We start from the raw sequence: 21,404 nt of genomic DNA on the forward strand, positions 1-21,404 counted from the left end.
TTAATCCTGTTTGCCTCAGTTTTTTCATCTATAAAATGAACCAGAAAAGGAAAATGGCACACTACTTCAGTATCTGCCAAGAAAATCCTGAATGACTCATGAAGAGTCAGACATGATTGAAACGACTCTATCCATGTAAAAGTACTAGGGAATCAGAGGAAGAGCTAAATGTAATCCTACCTGGCTTTCCAGGTAGTAAATATATAAAAGTTCCCTAAACTTTTTTCATGGGGAAGTCTATTCTTTCCAAGGTTTTTTTTTTCTTTTTGGAATGTGATCAAATTAGGCACCACTAGATTTCAAATTTTACCTCAGACACTTACTAGCTTTTAAGTCATTTAACTTCTGCCTTGATTCCACTCTAGTATCTTTGCCAATAAAACTCTACAGAGAATATGATCCACAGGGTCATGAAGAGTCGGACATGCCTGAACAACATGTTATGCCGTATACTTTTATAGAAATTATCATATTTGGAGTTGTGATTCTATAATCATGAGACCTGAATGCCTTCTGATACCACCTATGTAGTCTTTGATTAATCATTTAATTCCCCTTGGCCTTCACTTCTTCATCTGTGAGATGAAAGTTTTATCTAGCTAGTACCTGATTGTCCTTTTGATGTCTAAAAGCAGTGACTACAACTGAACTGAATCTGTTCAGGTAGCATTTTCACACTAGGCTTCATCCTGAAACCATCCACTCAATTCAGTTAATCAAAGAGAAGTTGATGGAAGGATCCCTTCTTGGAGTCTTTGGACTTAAGTCATATTATCAGAATAAAGACAATTCTACTCTTGTGTTTTTGTGTAGATCTCAAGCTTTCTTAGTGTGAAGGCCAAGGGGTAGGAACCTAATGTTGTAACTAAATCACTTACCTGCAGCAAGTGTTCTATAGCTCGGTCATGGTTTTTCCTGAGCTGTTCAACCTGTGCAGCTTCCTGATACAGGCTGATCAGTTCTGATGCAGAATCACCCTTGGATGAGATAACATGGGTGATTGCTTTTTCAAAGTAATTCACAGACAAGTTCAATCGGTGAAGTTGCAAAGCAGCCCTGCCCAGACAATAGAGGGGGAAGACACATGCCACAAATTAAGAAGTTCCATGGGAAGTAATAACCCTACATTTGTCCAGAGTTTATGGCCTTTGTCAGACTCACCAAAGAGAACAGAGAATGGCTCAAAAGTTGTATAGATAAGTACAATTACCATTAATAAATTACTCATGACACAGAAACATTATTGCTCAACTATTTGTTGTACTGAGCCTTAGACCTTAGTCAATGGGAACTACAGCACTTTCCCCAGCATAACAAATATATAGGAAGTACGAGCTACCCATGCAATGAGCCTTGCTTGCCAGGGTGCACTGCTCAGCTTGACCAAGAGAAAGACTAAAATAGCTCTCATAATTTAACTGTTCCACTCAATTCAGTGCCTATTTATTTGTTCATTGGCATATATTTATAGGGTACCCCCTCTTTCCAGGCACTAAGACATAAAGCAGTCCCAATCATCAAGGAGGAACTTACCATTTTCTTACCAATATTATGACAATAGCTAGCATTTATATAGCTCTTCAAGTTCTGAAAGCAATTATCACATTTGAGTTTTTAATTTTATTCCACTGAAAGTGTGACTACAGGTAGACAAAGTACTTAAATGCCTAAAACAATACATGAAGATGGTGGCAAGGAAGCATATCATCAAAGGCCCCTTGATATTTTTGAAACAAATGTACAAATGTGGCTAGGCTTTTTAGGTTTCAGAGATTGGGCAATCGTAGAGATCATTTAGAACCTAACTCTCATTTTATAGATAAGGAAATTGACACAGGTAAATTAGATGATTTGTCCAATATCACATACTTAGAAACTGGAAGATTTAGGAAACTAAATTATCTTCTACGACATCAAGTCCACTGAACTTTACAAAATTCTATTCACAAGTATATCATATAATACAGGATAGGCCCAAAGCCTTCATTCAGTAATAGCTAGGTGGTACAGTTCCAGAGTTCAAATCCAGCCTCAGATACTAGTTATGTGACCCTAGGCAAGTCACTTAACCCTCTTTTGCCTTAGTTTCCTCAACTGTCAATTGAGCTAGAGGAAATGTCAAACCACTCAAGTATCTTTGCCAAGAAAACCCCAAATGGGATACAAAAAATAGGACATGATTAAACTGAATGGAACAACAATATATAATGGGATAAAATTTTAAAGCTTCCTGAAGCTTTGTCTTGTTCCAGCTCTAAACCCATATTTAAACTAAGATATGTTGGTTTACAAAGGTTCGTGAGGAAATTTTACTGCAAGTTAAAGGCTACCTAGATAGACAGAACCTTACCAATCAAATCTCACAAATGAGCAGAGATTCTTTTACCTATTTTTTAAAAAGGGAGTAAAAATTAGCCCATATCATTTTTGTTAGTAGATCATCCTATCAATTTTCCTGTGTAACAATAGTGTATGTACAGCAGACAAATTTAGGCAATCTCTGGGCTCAGTTTAATTTAGTTCTGAGCATTTGAGTGCTTCCAAAATTTCCCAGATGATTCGGCTCTCCTTAGTTTCTTCTTGCCTGGAGAGAATAGGTAGAGATGCTGCATTTATTTTATTTTCTACTCATTCATTTGCTTTCTGTTACAAGTACCTTAAGACTTTGGAAAACAGATCTGATGAAAGCATTTGAAAATGAAAAATCCAGGGATAGAGGGAATACTCTTCTTTTTATCTGACAGACTGGTTGGTCTTGTTCTCTTTGAGAATAACCTATAAATGTCAAAAGAATCTCCTCATTCAACTGTACTGGGGCCCCACTTGTCCCTTCACACTATTCCATGATTTGCATTTTCTTTTTCTCTTTTGGGGGGATTATTTTGGGTTAAGTGACTTGCCCAAGGTCACACAGCTAGTAAGTATCTGAGGCCAGATTTGAGCTCAGATGCTCCTGAATCCTAGACACTGAGCTATATGCAAACTTAATCTAGCTTAAATTGAATAATAAGGTATATTAGCTTCCATCTTAATTAAATGCATTTGGGGGGGAAGAGTATGGTATGTAGCAATAGAATGGTAGAAAAATCACTGGAAATTAGGGACCTGAGTTCAAATCTTGCCTCTGTCATTTTGTAGTTATATGACCTTGGCCAATCCATCTCTTTAAAAAAGAAAAAAAAAAAAAAAAAAAGCAGGTCCAATTGTAACCTGCAAAGTTCCTTTTAGTTTTAAACCATCCTAAACCATCTGACTATAATAATGTTCTTTCCTCATCTATTAGTATCAATTTAACAACAAAAGAGAAAGGGAATTTAGAAAAAAAAAAAAAGCCCGTTCTAAAATAAGTCTGGGTTATTAGTTTTCTCAATTTATTATAGATGTTTTATTTTTGCTCCCATGAGGATAGCATGGAATAATTATGTACAATATGGGCCCCAACCAAAAACCCCCAAATTTCTCTAAATCTAGTGTTTACCTGCCCAAAGCAATTATAAGGTCTTTTTCAGAGACTTTTAAATCTCTAACTGTGGCTCCATCATGACATTCCCACAGTTCCTCCATGCTCTTCTCAGATTCTGAAGATTGTAATAAGCTTCCTTGCCAGTGCAATAGTTGAGGAAAATTAAAAGAATAAGAACATTTGAAAAACAAACAAAATGCTTCAGTTGTCTATTGGGTCAACAGGGAAAATTTTGAAAATGACCACTTCCTAGGCCTCTCCATTCTCCATTCTTAAGGAAGAAAATTTTAATAGGCAAAGGCATTGGGCTTCCTTTGATGGCTACCCAAAACAGGCATTAGTAGGTAGGATTTTAGAGGAGAGTGAAAGGAAATCAATCATAAACTTTAAGGAAAAAATCCACTTATGTTTCCTTTAAAGGATATTACATTCTATACTGACAAATGTTTATTACTCCTAAATTTGTTTCTAGGGATCTAAAGTTGGTGAATAAAATCCTTATAGATTCTAAGTAAGCTCTAGTAAAAAAAAGAATCTAATTTCTATCAAATACTTTTAGTATTTTGGGGGGTTGGAGGTTGTAGAGGAAAAAAATCTCCTCCCCCCCAAAAAAAATCCCAAATATTCTTCTATTTCCTTCATTTTTTTCTACCTTTTAAAGATCTTGTGTTGAGGATACCATGGAAGGTCGCACATTTCATATGAGTTGTTTACAGTGTACGTTTGAAATTATGACCTGGGTAAAGGACCAAAGAATGGTAATAAAATACATGAACTTGATTACAAAATTCAGGATTATCTCAAATATTTCATGATCCCAGCAAGTGTTAAGTGACATTAAATAGTAGTTCCAATCACAAGCACTTGGAGGAAAGAGTCAGGAATTTTTCTGAGTATAAATTGACTTGGCTTTTTTAAAACTCTGGCTTCAAAGTCACATTAGGGATAAATTTACCAAAAAATACATACACACACACATACACATACATATACACATATGTGTGCATATACATATGCATATATCCAGATGATATGATAATCAAGCTTCCCTTAAATAACAACCCACCTTCAATCAATCCTTCCTAAACCAGTGTCAAAGCTAATCATTGATTTGGAAGAACATCATAGCAGCAAGAGGGATCCAAAGAACTTCAACCAAGTATTCTTGGAAGGACTGATTGTGGTAACAACTTGACACAAAACTGTTAATTTGGTGACTGGTCCTTAATTCTAATGATTCTGGGATAGAAAAAGCAATGCAAAAATTGAGGAAAATCGATTTGTCTTGGATCAGAACTAGAATATTTTGAGATTCAAACTCCCATTTGTCTCTTCCCACCATGTTCCCTTGTCCTCTTCTGGATCTGCAGTTCTCAGGGGAACAACTGAAAGTAAAATCCTAACAGAAATGAAGTGATTGATTTCATACCATTATCCCCCAGCTGAATTCTAAGAACATTATTAGAAATGAAAGGATATTGGTTCTGCATAAGGTCCGACATTCCCAAAGTATAGTATAATGTCACCAATGTGCCAAGGATCTCTTTCTTATCCAAATCTGAGATTGCTGAGCCCTTCCAGGTCAGTAGGGAATTCTTTGCAGACTCAGCATGTTGCTTGGCCTGAACAGGGAGTTCTAGAGTAAGAGTAAGTGAGAGAAAACAAGGGAAAGAGTAGAAAACCAAGAATATTCTTCAATTAAAAAAAATTCCATTTATAAGAGTAAAAGAAGAGGCAACAGTAACAGTAAGGCATAAAACAGTGGTCTCCAAACATTTTAGATTACACATAATTATCAGTAAACATTTTAAAGCACCTTCCTCAATGTAATATAGTTATAAATGATATGCTTGTATTATTCTACTAACTTCAGTTTATTTCAATACTTGGTTATCATGGTGGAAAAATATACCTCATTAAAAAAATTAGCTCCAAATAGAAGTATGTTATTACTGATGATTATTAAATTATACTAACATAAGTTATTAAATCATGACATTTTATTTCAATCTTGTCTAGGAATTATGCAAATATGGCTAGCAAATTTCTATCTTTATAATCAGTTATTATAAACTAACTTGAAAACGTTCCATTTTATATCTCTGACATAGAGTTTTTCAAAACCTATTGCAATTCTTCACTTGCAAGATTTTTAAGCAGGTTAGAAAATTCTTTACCCAAGTTTTTTAGAGTAGGCAAATATGAGAGTTTTTCCACTGGTGAAACACCATTTTTGACAACAAAAATCACCTAACATTGGAAACATTTCCAAACTTTCATTTTTCAAAATGCTCTCTCCAAACTATGGGTTTCTTTAAAAAGCAGTTACTTTCTTACTAATTATTAAAATGTCATCTATATCTGTTAGTCCTTAACATACAGAAAACAGATTTATGTAACATCAAAAGTGTTCTCTCTCTTCTCCCACCCCATTGCTATGGAACTCTAATGAAATATGATCTCAGATATATAGGTATATAAAATGGATACAAATCAAAAATTTACTAATAAATCATAATATCATGACCCCCCTTTTAGTTATGAGAGTCCATCTGGGGTTGTGAAATCAGAGTTTAAGAATTTTGGTTCTAGGCAATGAAGTATGAAAGTCAATGAAAGTACACAGAGACAAGAAATAGAATGGCATGTGTGAGGAATAGAAAGGGCAGCTTTTGTTTTAATTTTAATAGCATATTATTTTTCCAATTTCATTTAAAGATAGTTTTCAACATTCATTTTTATAAGATTTTGAGTTCCAATTTTTTTTCCCTCCTCCCTCTTGGTAATCTGAGATAGATACAATAATTTTTGATGTTTCCATATCAGTCTTGTTGGGGGCAAAACTTGGAACAAAAGGGAAAAAACATGAGAAAGAAAAAACAACAAAACTGGTTAAAATACTATGCGTCAATCTGCATTCAATCTCCATAGTTCTTTCTCTGGACGCAGATGGCATTTTCCATTCCAAATCTATTGAGATTGTCTTGAATCGCTGTATTGCTGAGAAGAGCTAAATCTATCATAGTTGATCATCACACAAACTTGCTGGACTATGTACAATGTTTTCTTGGTCCATTAACTTCATTCCGTATCAGTTCATGTAACTCCAGTCTTTTCTGAAATCATCTTGTTCATCATTTCTTATAGAACAACATTATTCCATTACATTTACATACCATAATTTATTCCACAATTGCTGTGTATCCACTAAATTTCCTATTCTTTGCCACCACAAAAAGAGTTGTTACAAATATTTTTGGACAATGGGTCCTCCTCCCTCTTTTATGATCTCTACAGGATACAGATCTAGTAGTGGTATTGCAAAAGATCTGTACAGTTTGATACTCCTTTGGATATCAAATTGCTCTCCAAAATGGCTAGATAAGTTTACAATTCCACCAACAATGCATTAGTGTCCTAATTTTCCTGCAACCCTCTCCAATATTTATCATCTTTTTCTGTCATCTTAGCCAATTTGATAAGATTGTGAGGTTGTACCTGAAAGTTGTTTTAATTTGCATTTCTTTAATCATTAGTAATTTAGGACTTTTTAATATGACTATAGATGGCTTTAATGTCTTCATCTGAAAATTGTCTGTTCATATCCTTTAACCAATCATCAATTGGGGGAATGATCCTTATAAATGACTCAGTTATATATTTTAGAAATGAGGCCTTTATCTGAAACAATAGCTGTAAAAATTGTTTCCCAGCACTTTCTGTTTCCTTTCTAAACTTGTCTGAAGTAGTTTAGTTTATGCAAAAAAACCCTATAAATTTAATGTAATCAAATTATCCTTTTTGCATTTCATAATGTTCCCTATTTCTTATATGGTTATCAATTCCCTCACTTTTCCAAAGATCTGATGTTAAAATATCCCTTGATCTATTAATTTGCTTATAGTATCATCCTTTATGTCTAAATCGCGTACTCATTTTGATCTTATCTAGGAGTAGGGTATGGGATATGTTGGTCTATGTCTAGTTTCTGACATAATATTTTTCAGTTTTCCCAGTGGTTTTTGTCAAATTTGTGAGTTATCTCAGAAACTGGAATGTTTGGGCTTATCAAACAGTAGATTATTGTAATCATTGACTACTGAATCTTCTGTACTTAACCTATTCCACTGATCCACCACTCTATTTCTTTTTTCTTTTTCTTTTTTGCTTCTTGCTGAGGCAATTGGGGTTAAGTGACTTGCCCAGGGTCACACAGCTAGTGAGTGTTAAGTGTCTGAGACCAGATTTTAATTCAGGTTCTCCTGACTTCAGGTGCTCTATTCACTGCGCCACCTAACTGTTAGCTCCTACACCACTCTAATTCTTAATGAGTACTCAAATGGTTTGGTGACACTTTATAATACCGCTTTAGATATGGTATATCTAGGGTACTATCCTTTGCATTTTTTTTCATTAATTCTCTTGAAATTCTTGACCTTTTGTTTTTCCAGATGAATTCTGTTAATTTTTCTAAATTCTATAACCCAGTATCAGTTTGATTGGTATGACACTGAATAAGTAGATTAAATTTTCTAAAGGTAGAATTGTCATTTTTATTATATCTGTGTGGCCTACCCAATTAATTAAACAATTAATATTTTTCCACTTGTTTAAATCTGACTTTATTTCCATGAAAAGGGTTTTGTAATTTGTAATTTGTTCATATAGTTCCTCTCCTATCTTTGTCTTGGCAGGTAAATTCCCAAATATTTTATATTGTTTATAGTTATTTTAAATGAGATTTCTCTTTTTATCTCTTACTGATGAACTTTGTTGGTAACATATAGAAATGGTGATGCTTTATGTGAATTTATTTTATATACTGAAATTTTCCTAAAGTTGTTAATTGTTTAGTTTTTTTAGTTGATTAAATATATCATCATAGCATCTGTAGAGTGATAGTTTTGTTTTCTTATTGCCTACTTTAATTCTTTCAATTTCTTTTTTTAATTCTTTCAAGTTCTTTTTCTTCTCTTATTGCTAAAGCTAACATTTATAGTATAATATTTAATAGTGGTGGTGATAATGGGCATCCTTGTCTCACTTCTGTTCTTACAGGGAATGCTTTTCTAGCTTACCCTCTATTACATATGTTTGCTGGTGCTTTTACATAGATGCTGCTTATCATTTTAAGGAAAACTACATTTATTCCTATGCCCTCTAATGTTTTTAATAGGAAAGGATGCTGCATTTTGTCAAAAAGCTTTGTCTTGCATCTATTAAGATAATCATATAGTTTCTGCTGGTTTTGTTATTGACATGACATTGTCAATTGTGCCAGTAGTTTTCCTCATATTGAACTATTCCTACATTCCTGATATAAATTCTACTTTTATACTAATACTGTATTATCCTGGTGATAAATTGCTATAATCTCTTTGCAAATATTTTATTTAATTTTTTGTATTAAATACTCATTAGGGAGATTGGTCTATAAATTTCTTTCTCTGTTTTGTTTTTTCCTGCTTTAGGTATCAGCACTACATCTATGGCATAAAAGGAATTTGGCAGAACTCTTCCATTGCCAAATTTTCCCAAATAATTTATCTAGTATTGAAATTAATTGGTCTTTAAATGTTTGGTAGCAGGTCCCTGCATCACAGGCTGCTGCAACTGCTGCAAGCTTTTCAACTTTATCTAGAGATAAAGGACAGAAAACTGTCCTGTGACTTGGCTGGTAGAGGAAACATCCTCTCCCAATGTGTGTTGTATCTTCTCTGTGATTTTTAAAGGTACTTAAGTTGTATAATGGATAGAGCATCAGCTCTGAAGTCCAGAAGACCTAAGTTCAAATTCTAACTCAGACACTCAAACTAGTTGTGTGATCCTGAGCAAATCAGTTAACTCTCAACTTCAGTTCTTCATCTGTAAAATGAATTGGAGAAGGAAATAGCAGACCTCTCCAGTAGCTTTGCCCACACTACCCAACATGGGGTCACAGAGAGAAGTTAAATGATTCATTCCGGGTTACATAGCCTGTATGTATCAGGTAAGACTTCAACTAAGATCATCCTGAGGATAAAACTTAATGTATTTACTGTGCATATTCTTGTGGGAAGAGCATAATTTTTTCTTCTTTTTTGCTAGCAGAAAGTCCTTAAGGGGATGGTTGTGTAAGAGCTACTATGCATACTGAATTGATAAAACTTGGAAAATTATTTGATATGGGCTGAAATTATGTAATAAAGAAACTGAGGAAAAAGCAAAGAACGATTCTAGAATTGCAAATGTGAATAACTTAAAGAGGTTTTTGTAGAGATTTTGAAAGTAGTAGGGAATTTAGGAAGAAGAATGGTTTGGATTTAGGGGAAAAGATAATTATCTTTTGGACATCCTGTGCAACTGATGTTGGTGTATAAACTATTACTATTTTCATGGCAGCTTTTTTTTCTTTCAAAAGCTTACCAGAAACAATGCAATATGAGATGATGAAATGTCCCATGAAATTATGTTTCTTAATACTTGTGGAAGCATAAAAACCCAGACAAATCCAATCCTACCAACTTCTTTATTGCTTTGTCAAGGACAGTGTGTAAATCACCTTTCCATTTAATATTTTCCTTGAGTTTTTGAAAGCTAGGCCAGCCAACTGCAAGTTCTAACAAGTTCTACCATGATGCAAAGACCTTAAGAGCAAATGGTGACAGACTATCATTGCTTTCCCAAGATTACTCTAAATATGAAAAGACTTATCACCAGTAAGTTGGCCACTATATGATTGGTCCTTTCATCATGGCAACCCCTGAAATACCACAAGAAAAATACCACATGGCTTTCAGACCTATAGCCACCTTCCACTTCTACAATGACTGTCTAAAGTGGCCACACCAAAAAGTAAATAAAAGGTAACAAAAGATGCTAGTAAATCAGTTTTTAGTTCAGCAATCAACATCATTTGTTGGTACTGTCAATGTAAGATCATTATTTGGCAATCTAGAGGGATTACATTATATCAGTGTTGACATTCTTATTGTAAATGAATTCAGAAGGCAAAAAGAAAGTTGCAGCCAACCATGTCAGTGCCTTCCTCAAAAAATCTGACTGGCATCCTATTGTCTTTGTCATTTAGGACCTTGACAAACTCCTCTTTGTCATTTAGGACCTTGACAATCTGGCACCAACCTGTATTTACCTCCTCATTTCACATTATTCCTCCTAAGAATACTTTTTGTTTTAGTTGAACTGGCCTTTATTAGCTGTGCCACATGCAAATTTTTCAATTATTTTGCCTTCATAATTTTTTCTGGACATTATCTAATGCTTAGAATAGTCTTCCTCCTCATTTCTCCCTCTTGAATCTCTAGTGTCCTTCAGGTCCTCAACTCAACTGCTACTTCCTTCATACATAAAACCCGTTTTTTATCCTTTAATCCATATTATCCCTTTCATCAAAACTGTTTTATGCTGATATTTTAATCCCCCCCCTCCCCAGTAGAATGTAAATTTCTTGATGATAAGAACTGTTTCCTTTTTTTGTCTTTTTGTATTCTTTGAATATGTGTTTAATGAATACTTGTTGATGTATAAATAAATTAATGAAGAAATAGAAGACAAATTCTATGAAAATTTGGATGAATCACTGAAAATTTATTGTCATTGTGTACTGTAATAATAATTTATTCTGGTATAAGTAATTATGGAGTAAAAAAAATAAAGAGGCCAAAGTATACAAAAAAAGGTTACAAGGAATTTTCCATAATGAGGATTAACTTAACTAGACAAGTTAAACAATTAAAAAAATTCCTCAAAAACAAACAAACATACAAACAAACAATCTGGTTATATCTTTTCCCCCCCTGAGGCAATTGAGGTTAAGTGACTTGCCCAGGGTCAGCAAAGTTAAGTGTCTGAGACCATATTTGATCTCAAGTCCTCCTGACTTCTGGGCTGGCGCTAACCTGGTTATATCTTAACAGACATCCCATGTGGAAGTCCTTTTCAAATCAATCTCTGTACAGATAGTCAGAAATAATAGAGAAAATATTGAAGTTAATTGGCAAGTAAAAGATAGAATATAAATATGAAGATATGACATGCAATCAAAACAACTTTAATTTTACTAACTTAAACAAGCTCTTGATACTGAAAGATGGGAAATGGCTAAAAGAATAAATAACACAGACAATCATAATTTTCTAAAGACATTAAATCAGCCAAAAATATATGACGTTTCCTTGCCAAAGAGCCATAGCAGTCAAAGGTAATAACACAGGTTTAGAATATCAATTCACTTATAAAATTTTATGTTGGATGATGGTGGATTATTGTGAGTGATAAATCATTTTATTAAAGTGAGAAATGAGAGAAAGAAAAATAAGATGATTAAAAATGTGAGAAACATGACAAGAAACCAGTTCATATGGAATGTATTTAAGGATAAAATTGGGAGGACAATAAGCAGACGAAAATGAGTGGTAATCTGTACCTACCATCAGTGAGATCTTAGATCCAGCAAAATATTAAAGTTAGCCAAGTACCAAACATTAGGTGGGATTGTTTACCAACATACAGAATCTGCAAAGTATATATGTGTGTGCATATATATATATATATATATATATATATTAAATACTTCCTTCAGATAGACATTCATTTATTATATATCATATTATATGTTTACTCCAGAGGAAAATAAAGGACCAATGATTGGAAGAGAGGGAGATTATAGCTTCATATAAGAAAGAGCTGTTCAACAATTATTGTACAATAATGGAATAAGTGACCATACTTCATAATGTAGTGAACTATCCATAATAGATGATGTTAAGCAGCCATTAGATGACTACTCACTTGGGGAGACTAGAGAGGATCCAAGTAGTAACTAAAGAGGTAGATTAGAAAACTGCTTTCCAACTAGGAGATTCTATAATTTGCCAATTACATTTTTCATGTTTTCATATTAAATCAACCAGAATATAAAGTCTATTAAGACTGAATTATTTCTTATATTCTTTATGTGTTGTATACTGTCCTTAGTATAATGTTCACAATATTCTAAATACTCAAAAAATATTTGCTTTATTAAGTCCAATACTTTAGCAAGCAAAAGATTATAACTGTGGCTTTCCTTTCAAGTTTTCTCTATTTAACAATGAAGAGGAATGAAAGCAAGACAACCCTAGATGGCAGCATTGCCTCACAAGTTCATGGTTTATGCATTTTTGAGGATTAAAAATATATTTAAATATATCAAAGAAATCAATTTTCCCTTCTCTATTTCTCCGAGTCTTCTTTCTCTCCCTACCCTATCAACTTCTTCCAACAGTTGGGAGTTAAGGAGAGGCTATAAAAAATCCTCAGAACAACTTACAAACGCTCATGAATATATGCAACACAATGTTTCAAAGGAAAAAGAAAATTCTGTTTTGGGTGTCCCTCCCACAAAAGAATCCTTTTCTAGGCTAAAACTTCTGCCCTGCTCAACAAGATGCCATTACCTGGGCATTCTTACCACTAAATAATGAGCACATTTCACTTGAGTATGGAAGAGTGCCCTGAACTTTAGAGTCAAAAGATTCAGAACATGTCACCAACGTATTATTCTTTCTTTTAATATTATCATCCCACAAGCTAGAAGCATTCCCAATAAGATCAAGGGTTAAATAATGTTGCCCATTATACCACTACTGTTCAATATTGTGCTAGAAATGTTAGCTTTAGCAATATGAGAAGAAAGAAATTGAAGGAATTAGAGTAAGAATTGAGGAAACAATTTTTGCGGGTGATATGATGGTATATTTAGGGAATCCTAGAGAATCAATTAAAAAACTACTAGAAACAACAATTTTAACAAAGTTGCAAGATATAAAATAAACCCACATAAATTATCAGCATTTATATATGTTATCAACAAAGCCCAGTGATAAGAGGTAGAAAGAGAAATCCCATTTAAAATAATTACAGACAATATAAAAATATTTGGGAGTCTATCTGCCAAGACAAAGCCAAGAACTATGAACACAGTTACAAAATACTTTTCACACAAATAAAGTTAAATCTAAAGAATTGGAAAAATGTAAATTGTTCATGGATAGGCCATGCTAACATAATAAAAATGACAATTCTATCTAACTCAATCTACTTATTCAGTGCCATAGTAAACTGCCAAAACAATTACATTATAGAGCTAGAAAAAATATAAAATTCATCTGGAAGAGCAAAAGGTCAAGAATATCTTAATTAAAAATGCAAAGGAAAGTGGCTTAGTCATACCAGGCTTCAAACTATATTATAAAGCAGCTCTCATCAAAACTATTTGTTACTGGTTAAGAAATAGAGCAGTGGGGATCAGTGGAATAGATTAGGTACACAACACACAAGTTAATGACAACAGTAATCTAGTGTTTGATAAATTCCAATTTTCTGGGATACTGTCACTATTTGACAAAAATTGCTGGGAAAATTGAAAAATAGTTATGGCAGAAATTAGGCATTGAGATGCCCTGTACCCAAGATAAGGTTGAAATGGGTATATGATTTAGACATAAAAGGTATAGTAGAGTGACGACAGTATTAGAAGAGGGAAGGATGTATATTTGAAAAATGCTGCAAAAGTGAAAATGACAGGTGCCTTGGCAATAGTGTGTGAATGGGAATGAGTGAGAAAATATGAGAGGGGAATCCAGGCTGACTCCTAGATTGTAAATCTGGGGGACTGGAAGATGGTGTTGCCATTAACAATAATAGGGAAGGTAGGAATGAGGGAGGGTTTGAGGAAAAGATAATGAGTTCTTTTTTGGACATATTGAGTTTAAGATGTATACTAGGATAACCAGTTCAAGATATCTGAAAGGCAGTTAGAGATGTCAGGCTTGATGTCAGCAGAGAATTTGGGGAGGGATAGATAGAACTGAGAATTATCAGCATTGATATAATAAATTATGGGAGCTGATGTGATGACCAAGTGAAGTAATATAAAAGGAGAAGAGAAGTGAAGAGGAAAAGAGAAGAGAGAAGAGGGCCCAGGACAGAATCCTGAGGGACACTATAGTTAGAGGGTGTGATCTGGGGGAGTATGTAGCAAAGGATACAGAGAAGAAGCAATAAGATAGGTAAGAAGAAAACCAAGAGAGAAAAGAGTACCAAGGAGGAAAGTGATCAATGGTAGTTGAAACTGGAGAGGTCAAAGAGAATGAGGATTGAGAAAAGGCCACTGGATCTAAAACTTAGCTAAAGTTAAAAATTTATCTACAAAGGACAGAAGAGGAAAAGGATGATAGCATTAAAAGGATCAAGTGAGGGTTTTTTCAGGGTAGGGGACACATTTTGTAAGCAGTAGGAAATGAGTCAGACAAGGAAAACAAAATAAGTGAAAGAGGCAATGGCAGAAAGAGCACTCTGTTGGAAGAAGCAGGATGAAATGGGATCATTTGATCAGGTAGAACGACTAGCTCTAGTAAGGAGTAAGGCTATCTCATCATGTGATAATATGAAGGAGAAAAGACTAGCAGAAGGGATGGTATGAAGGGAGGAGTGATGGAAGAGGAGGAAGAGGAAAGAAAGGGAGAGAGAGTTCATGGTGAATAGCCTTGATTTTTTTGGTAAAAAATGAGACAAGGTTCAGACTGGGGAGTAGGAGCCATGGGAGTTTGAGGAAGAATGAAAAAAATTTAGAAAGTTTCCGTAGAGAATGGAATAGCAAGTTACTAAAGGAAGTATATTAGAGTTTCCTGGCAGCAATGAGAACCCAGTTGAGATAATATAATGTAAATTTGTAGTGGGACTTATAACAGTTCTATTTTTTTTTCCTATCTTTGTTCAGCAGGACATCTATAGGAATGAAGATAATGAATGGTGGGAATATCCAAGATTGAAGCTTGGCTCTATTTTAGTCCTAGTGTTTCTTTAGTTTCAAGCCTAAATTTACATCTTATAACTTTAGTATTAGGATCCTTGAACTTTCCTCTCCCAACCTCTACTACAGAGATTGAAATCCCACCCCTGAAATCATGTGTCAACCTACTATCATACTTCCCTGATGCCAATTGCCACTCTGTTCAAATCTCTGCCTGTTGACAAGTCTGCAAGGCAATGACTACCTTACTCAAATGTACACTTATCATGGAAACTCTCAAATGCCATCCTAATGGACTTCCTATTGTCCCCTTCTGAGACCTTCTCAGATCTCCTGGCCTTCCTTTGAGGGTTTACCTGGTCTCCAAGTCATATGCATTTTGATCCATCTTATAAACTGCAGTTATGACATTGAATGCCTACCTCTCAGAGTCAGATACCCATAAGCTAGGTTGGTTAATGCTTGGGCATATCTCCAGTGTTCTGTTCCAAAAACAATTCGGGAAAATGTAACACAGCGAATCAGTTCCTGGTTTGCCTGGCAGTTCTGAAAATAGCAAAAAAAGAAACTATTATGTTTATTGTAAAAAGGAAAATTACCTACTTAGCAGCCCTCTCATTTCAATAATGTCTATCTAGCAACATTCAACTTAAATTGTCATCTTTACTAGTAACTGTGAAGTGAGGACAAGGTGAAGAGCTAATTTTGCCCCCGTGAAACAAATACAATTATTGTTCTCCCCTTTCAATCTAGAAGGAAGGTCTAGTATATGTCAATCTATAACGTAAACTGACCTAAACCTTTCTGCATAAAAAGTTATGTTTTTATGGTCTCTGCCTCAACTACCAGTGGTTTAATAGGGAAGATGATCCTATTTTCCTTGGTGCTATGCTAACCTCGTTAGTAAGCAAATTAATAAACGGCTAGGGAAAAGCTCTTTCAGCTAAACTAAAAGTCTTTATGAAATAAAAATAAAATGACCCGTAATTCATTCTAAATTCCAAGTTTTTGTGTGGGTAATATTTTACCTTAAAAAAGTCAAAATTATACAACATGAAACATGGATATTTGTCTAATTCTGGAGGTTTCAACTCCAAAATTGTGAAATTTTAGAAGAATAAAGTAAGGATAAGAACAATTTACCCTTTTCCTTTGCCTTGTCTTGAGAAGGATCTGAATCTATTTATTAATAAATACTTGACCAAGAAAGTATATTGAGATAGTGTAAGGTAATGCTGAATATCTAATCTAATAATTTGAAAATCTAATTTCAAATCCTAGGTCCATTTTTTATGTCTTTACTGACTTTGATCCTCTGGATTCTCAGGTTCCCTCATCTGTAAAATGAATATGTTGACTTAAATGATCTCTAAGATATCTTCACAAGGGCTCCTCTGATTAATTAAAATCTGTCCGAATGAGGTTCACCCCTACATTCTGATAGCCTGTTTTATTCTGCTTAATCTCCTGATATTGAGAACTTGCTTATCTTTCCTACCACGACTTGGTTGTCCTTCACCTTTTCTGCCTTGACTAGGTTTCTAGACCACTGGTTTTCTAATGAGACTAAGTAACTAAAGGAATTTTCACCTTCAGCTTTAGCCATCCAAGACCCAGACCTCTAACTGCTGCCCTCTGCTTTCCTGGGTCTGATTTCTTGACCTAACTTGACTTTGTTGCCACTTATAATCAACATGAACATAGATATGAGAAAATGAAAGATTAAAATACTAAAAAGAATTTTTTAAAAACCTCAAAATTTGTTTTTGAGTTTGGTGATGGGGAATACAAACATCCTCAGTAATTCTATAGCATGGACCCAATTAAATAACTATGAACACTGTACTAAAATTTAAAAATGTAAATGAAAAGCTAGTTTTTGTTTACCTTTTTTGCCTTAATCAGAGACTCAGCTTTTCTCTGTGACTTGTTTAATTTCTCCTTCGGAACAGACATATAATCTGCATTCCTTGCTACCTTGTCAGTTTCATTTTCTTTGTCTTCACTATCTCCAAATTCATCACTAGGATTTGATTCACTCCTCTGCTCAGCAACCAATGTTCTGGTTTCCTTTTCCCTAATAATAACATACAGTTTATTTCTGGGAAATGTTGATTCAGAATTTAGCTCATATATAAATTGGATTGTTTAAACTGAAGAACGAAGCATTTTATAGTAAATAGGGTTATTTAGCCACATAAAATACAATTTGTAGTCTAATTTAAGGAAGTATTTTATATAATGAAGAAAGCATTAATACTTATTAGCTGTGTAACCTTGAACAAATTACTTCCCTTCTTTGGCCGTAGTTCCCCATGAGCAATTGTTGAAGATTTTAAAACTCCTAGTTCTAAGTCCTATTATTTTATGAAAGCTAAAGATCTAGATGTAGGAAAAATTGGGAAAATGAAAGAAAAGTATACCTTTTAAAGCAGGGAAAGAAAGACATTTGGTCTGAACCATTTAAATAGCCATATAATCTCTTTGCCATAAGAAATAAGGGAACAATAGGAAGGAAGTCCTGGGGGAAAAAACATTTTGAAGCAGTGGCCAAGATAATTATTAAAAATTCTTCACAAGTTGATTTGACAATGGTCTTAATATGTTTATTCATCTAAACCAGGGGTTTTCAAAGTGATGATGTTAGCAATAGACCTTTAGTTGGTCTACATTTTTGTTTCTGGCATATCACTTGTTATTTTTAACAAAAATAAATTATTTTCAATGATGTCCCAGCCATAAAATATCATGTTTTTTATATTAATTGAGGTCAGGCTTGTTAAGAGTTGGGAAGCAGGAATTTAAGTGAAGTGAGTATTGGTCAATGAGCTACAAAATCTTTGAAAATCTCTTTGCTTCCAAAAAGAAAGTTCTACATAGTAATAAGATTTGAAGTAAGGCACAAATATTATTCACTGACCAAATGGAAACCCTCAAAGTCTGATATGGAAAGAAAAAGAGAATCCATACTAGACTTTGGAGGACCAAGAGAGATACCAACAATTCAAAGAAAAGCTTTGTCTTCACAATCTGAAGGAAACTAGTATTTAGTTTTATATAGTAAACAATCAAGTAAAAAAGAGAAGAGGGACCTGAAAATTATATAGCAGATTTTTGAGTTATTCTCAGAGATCACTGGAAGATCATGGGATAACAGAGAAGTTCTTTAGGACCAAAGGGCAAATGTCCCAATAGTTTATAAAGGGAAGTGTGTAAAGTCTATAAAATATAGGTCCGAGAACTTGACTTCAATACCTGCTAAAATTATATGTTGTGTGAGAAGAGATATGGCAGTTATCATTTTGAAAGGGAAATAAGTTTTCATAAAGAGATAGCATGGCTTCATTAGGAATAGATAGATTATGCCAGATTTAACATTATTCCATAGTATAACTAGATTCAAACAAAGTAGGATGTGGTTCTCCTGTATTTCAGCAAAGCATTTGAATTCAGTAAAATATTATTCTTGTGGAGAGGTGTGAGCTAGATAATGAGCTGCTAGGTAGCTCTGGAAATGGATAAATGACCAGAAAGCCAAAGAATCACTTAAGTTTCAAAGTTAGCTGGGAGGAATGTCTCTAATGAGATGTCCAAAGGATCTTTTTGTCATTGTTTTGTTTAAGTAGGAGCTTAGTAGTCAATCAGTACACTGATGTTAAATACATGGGCCCTTCAAGGCCACATGTAGCTTATGACACTCCCGAGAGTAGGTTGAAACAGATGTAAATGGTATTTAACAAAAATAAAAATATAATAAAGCATAAATATTAACATTAGCAATTTTCTGTCAGTGTATAATATGTAGCTTAGTGGCCTTGTTTCTATTTTAGTTTGACACCACTTGATCTAGTCATTCCCCTCCACCCCATCCCTGGCCTTATACCTCTCTTCAGCTTATAGATGAGGGAACTGAGAGGCCAAAGGGATTTAAGTTACTTGTCCAAGGTCACATAGGTAGCAATAATCAGGAGTCACATTTGAACCTGGGATCTCCTGACTCCAGAGTCAGTATTCTTTCCACTGTACTACATTGATTTAGGATATAACTACTGTGAAGAAAATTTGGTTCTTCCATTGGCGTTTTTACTTTGGTCACAAATTTCAGATACCTGGACCAAAACTTTAATGTTGGTACCAGTGGGGTTCATTAGGTAGAATAAAGAATAGAAGAGCTTTAAATAGATTCATAACATCTATTATTGATAAAAAAATACTCTCACCAAAGATTTTTCATGAGTGGGAGGTCCCATTCCATGTCTCCTGAATTATTGTGGCTACAAAGGTCTGTTCTGCTTACATGTGGAAACAGGAGTCCCAGATTGTGTTGCTGACCTCAGTAGGGATGTAGATAGGGCAAGATTTCATCTTCATCCTACAGAGAAGCACAACTGATTAAAATAAAGATCTGATTATAAGATGTGCAGAAGCCTCCTCTTTTCTCTTACTATTGAATGTAGACGATTATCAGTTGAGAGACAGTGCAGCTCTACAGAGAGTGAGTTTTATATGTATATATATATTATATATATGAAGGTTTATATAACACTATAATTACATATAATATGTAACTATACACTATATGTAATATATATAATTATACATATAACTATATAATTGTATAATTATATATACTATATAACTATAGCTATGTGACTACAATTATTTAAAATATAATTATGACTAAGTATAATTGTGTATATAATATATATATTCAAGTATACTTTTTGCAAGAGCATAAAATTTAAAAGGCTAGTAGGTACAACCCCTTTGAATTAAAATCCATTTTGATTTTTTCTTATTCGTAGCCTTCATAGCTTTTTTGTTAAAGCCCAGCATACTTATAAGCTCATGAATCATCCACAATCATGGAAATATCCAAACCAGCCATTGCATTGGCTGATTTGGAACTGTAAAAAGACTATATAAAATTGAATAAATATATTCATTCTTCTGTGGCTGATTACCCAGTTGAATAGGAAGAGAACATAGCAGAACTACAAGCTTGAAAGGACTTGAGATCACCTAGTCCAACTAATTTTTCTTCTGAATCACAAAGAAATGAAGTGACTTGGCCAGGGTCACAGAGAAATAGCAGAGTTTGGACTTTGTTTTATCTTATTTATTTCATTTCTGTTATTTATTTCAATTCCATTATTTACAATGGAATTGAAACTCATTAGTCTGTTTTGTCGTTAGCAACTCTTTTGGACATAATAGACATGGTTAAAAATGAGGTTTGAACATTGAACACTTCTCTAGAGGTGTAGATATGGAATGCGGTATCTACACTGTCAGATTTAGTCATTGTATCTGCTTGTTTTACTTATTTAATAGGACTGAGCAAGGGAACTCTCTCCTCTACTGAACTGGGGCTCTTGCCATGGAACTAGGTGTATTTATTCTGGTCTCTCTTTGTGGGACCTGTACTTCACTGAGATGACACAGTAACTCCTGATTGGTTACCAAATATTGGGATGACATTCAAGATAAAACTGGCCTCCAAGTCCGGAGGAGCTGTTCACATGGTGAGCTATAAAAGGAACCAAGGAGAAACACTTTCTTTCTTTCAGGACTATTCCATCTGCTGAACATGTAAGACATGAGCAATAGATTTAAATTTGGTTTTGTAGATGTTTCCATAATTACCACTGTGGCTGGGGGGGACAATGAGTCATAGAATCAAGAGTTTTACCTCTGGATAAAATGAGACCATGAAAAATCCAGCAGAAGAATCCCTTCTGGGAAAAAGGGACCCTCCTGGTCACATTTAAATGTTTTTCTTTTTTGACAAAGGCGGGGGGGGGGGGGGTGTTGCAGAGAATTGGTCACAACATAAACATAAACGTTACTAAAAGTAAAAATGAGATTTCAGTATAATTATTCAAATTTATATATCAAATTAAGCTTCGTACAATGCTTTTCTCATAAGCCTACGGAGAGGGGTTAATACAAGTTATTTCATTTTGTGGATGAAGAAATTGAGGAGTTCCATAAGGAACCCTGTGCTTGGTCCCCTTGCTCATGATTCAACATTTAGAAAGTATCCAAAGCAGGATTTGAACTCAGGTCTCCTTACTTCAGGGCAATGCACATTCCATTGTGCCATGCTGCCTTCTAAACATAATAATAAATTCTGACTACTCAGAT

The 21,404-nt window shown here is 34.2% G+C and overlaps 1 protein-coding gene across 1 annotated transcript in view; it reads right to left on the reverse strand.

The window, feature by feature from the left end:
- TTC23L (tetratricopeptide repeat domain 23 like) overlaps positions 1–19,628 on the reverse strand; it is a 53,203-nt gene extending 33,575 nt beyond the window's left edge. Inside the window, 7 exon segments of the mRNA XM_074282715.1 lie at positions 879–1,056; positions 3,479–3,578; positions 3,581–3,606; positions 4,943–5,099; positions 15,680–15,803; positions 17,145–17,334; positions 19,555–19,628. Of these exon segments, the coding sequence (XP_074138816.1) occupies positions 879–1,056; positions 3,479–3,578; positions 3,581–3,606; positions 4,943–5,099; positions 15,680–15,803; positions 17,145–17,334; positions 19,555–19,628 (849 nt within the window).
- Positions 19,629–21,404: the final 1,776 nt, after the last annotated feature.

This window comes from Sminthopsis crassicaudata, chromosome 1, assembly GCF_048593235.1.
Source record: "Sminthopsis crassicaudata isolate SCR6 chromosome 1, ASM4859323v1, whole genome shotgun sequence".
Taxonomy (NCBI): domain Eukaryota; kingdom Metazoa; phylum Chordata; class Mammalia; order Dasyuromorphia; family Dasyuridae; genus Sminthopsis; species Sminthopsis crassicaudata.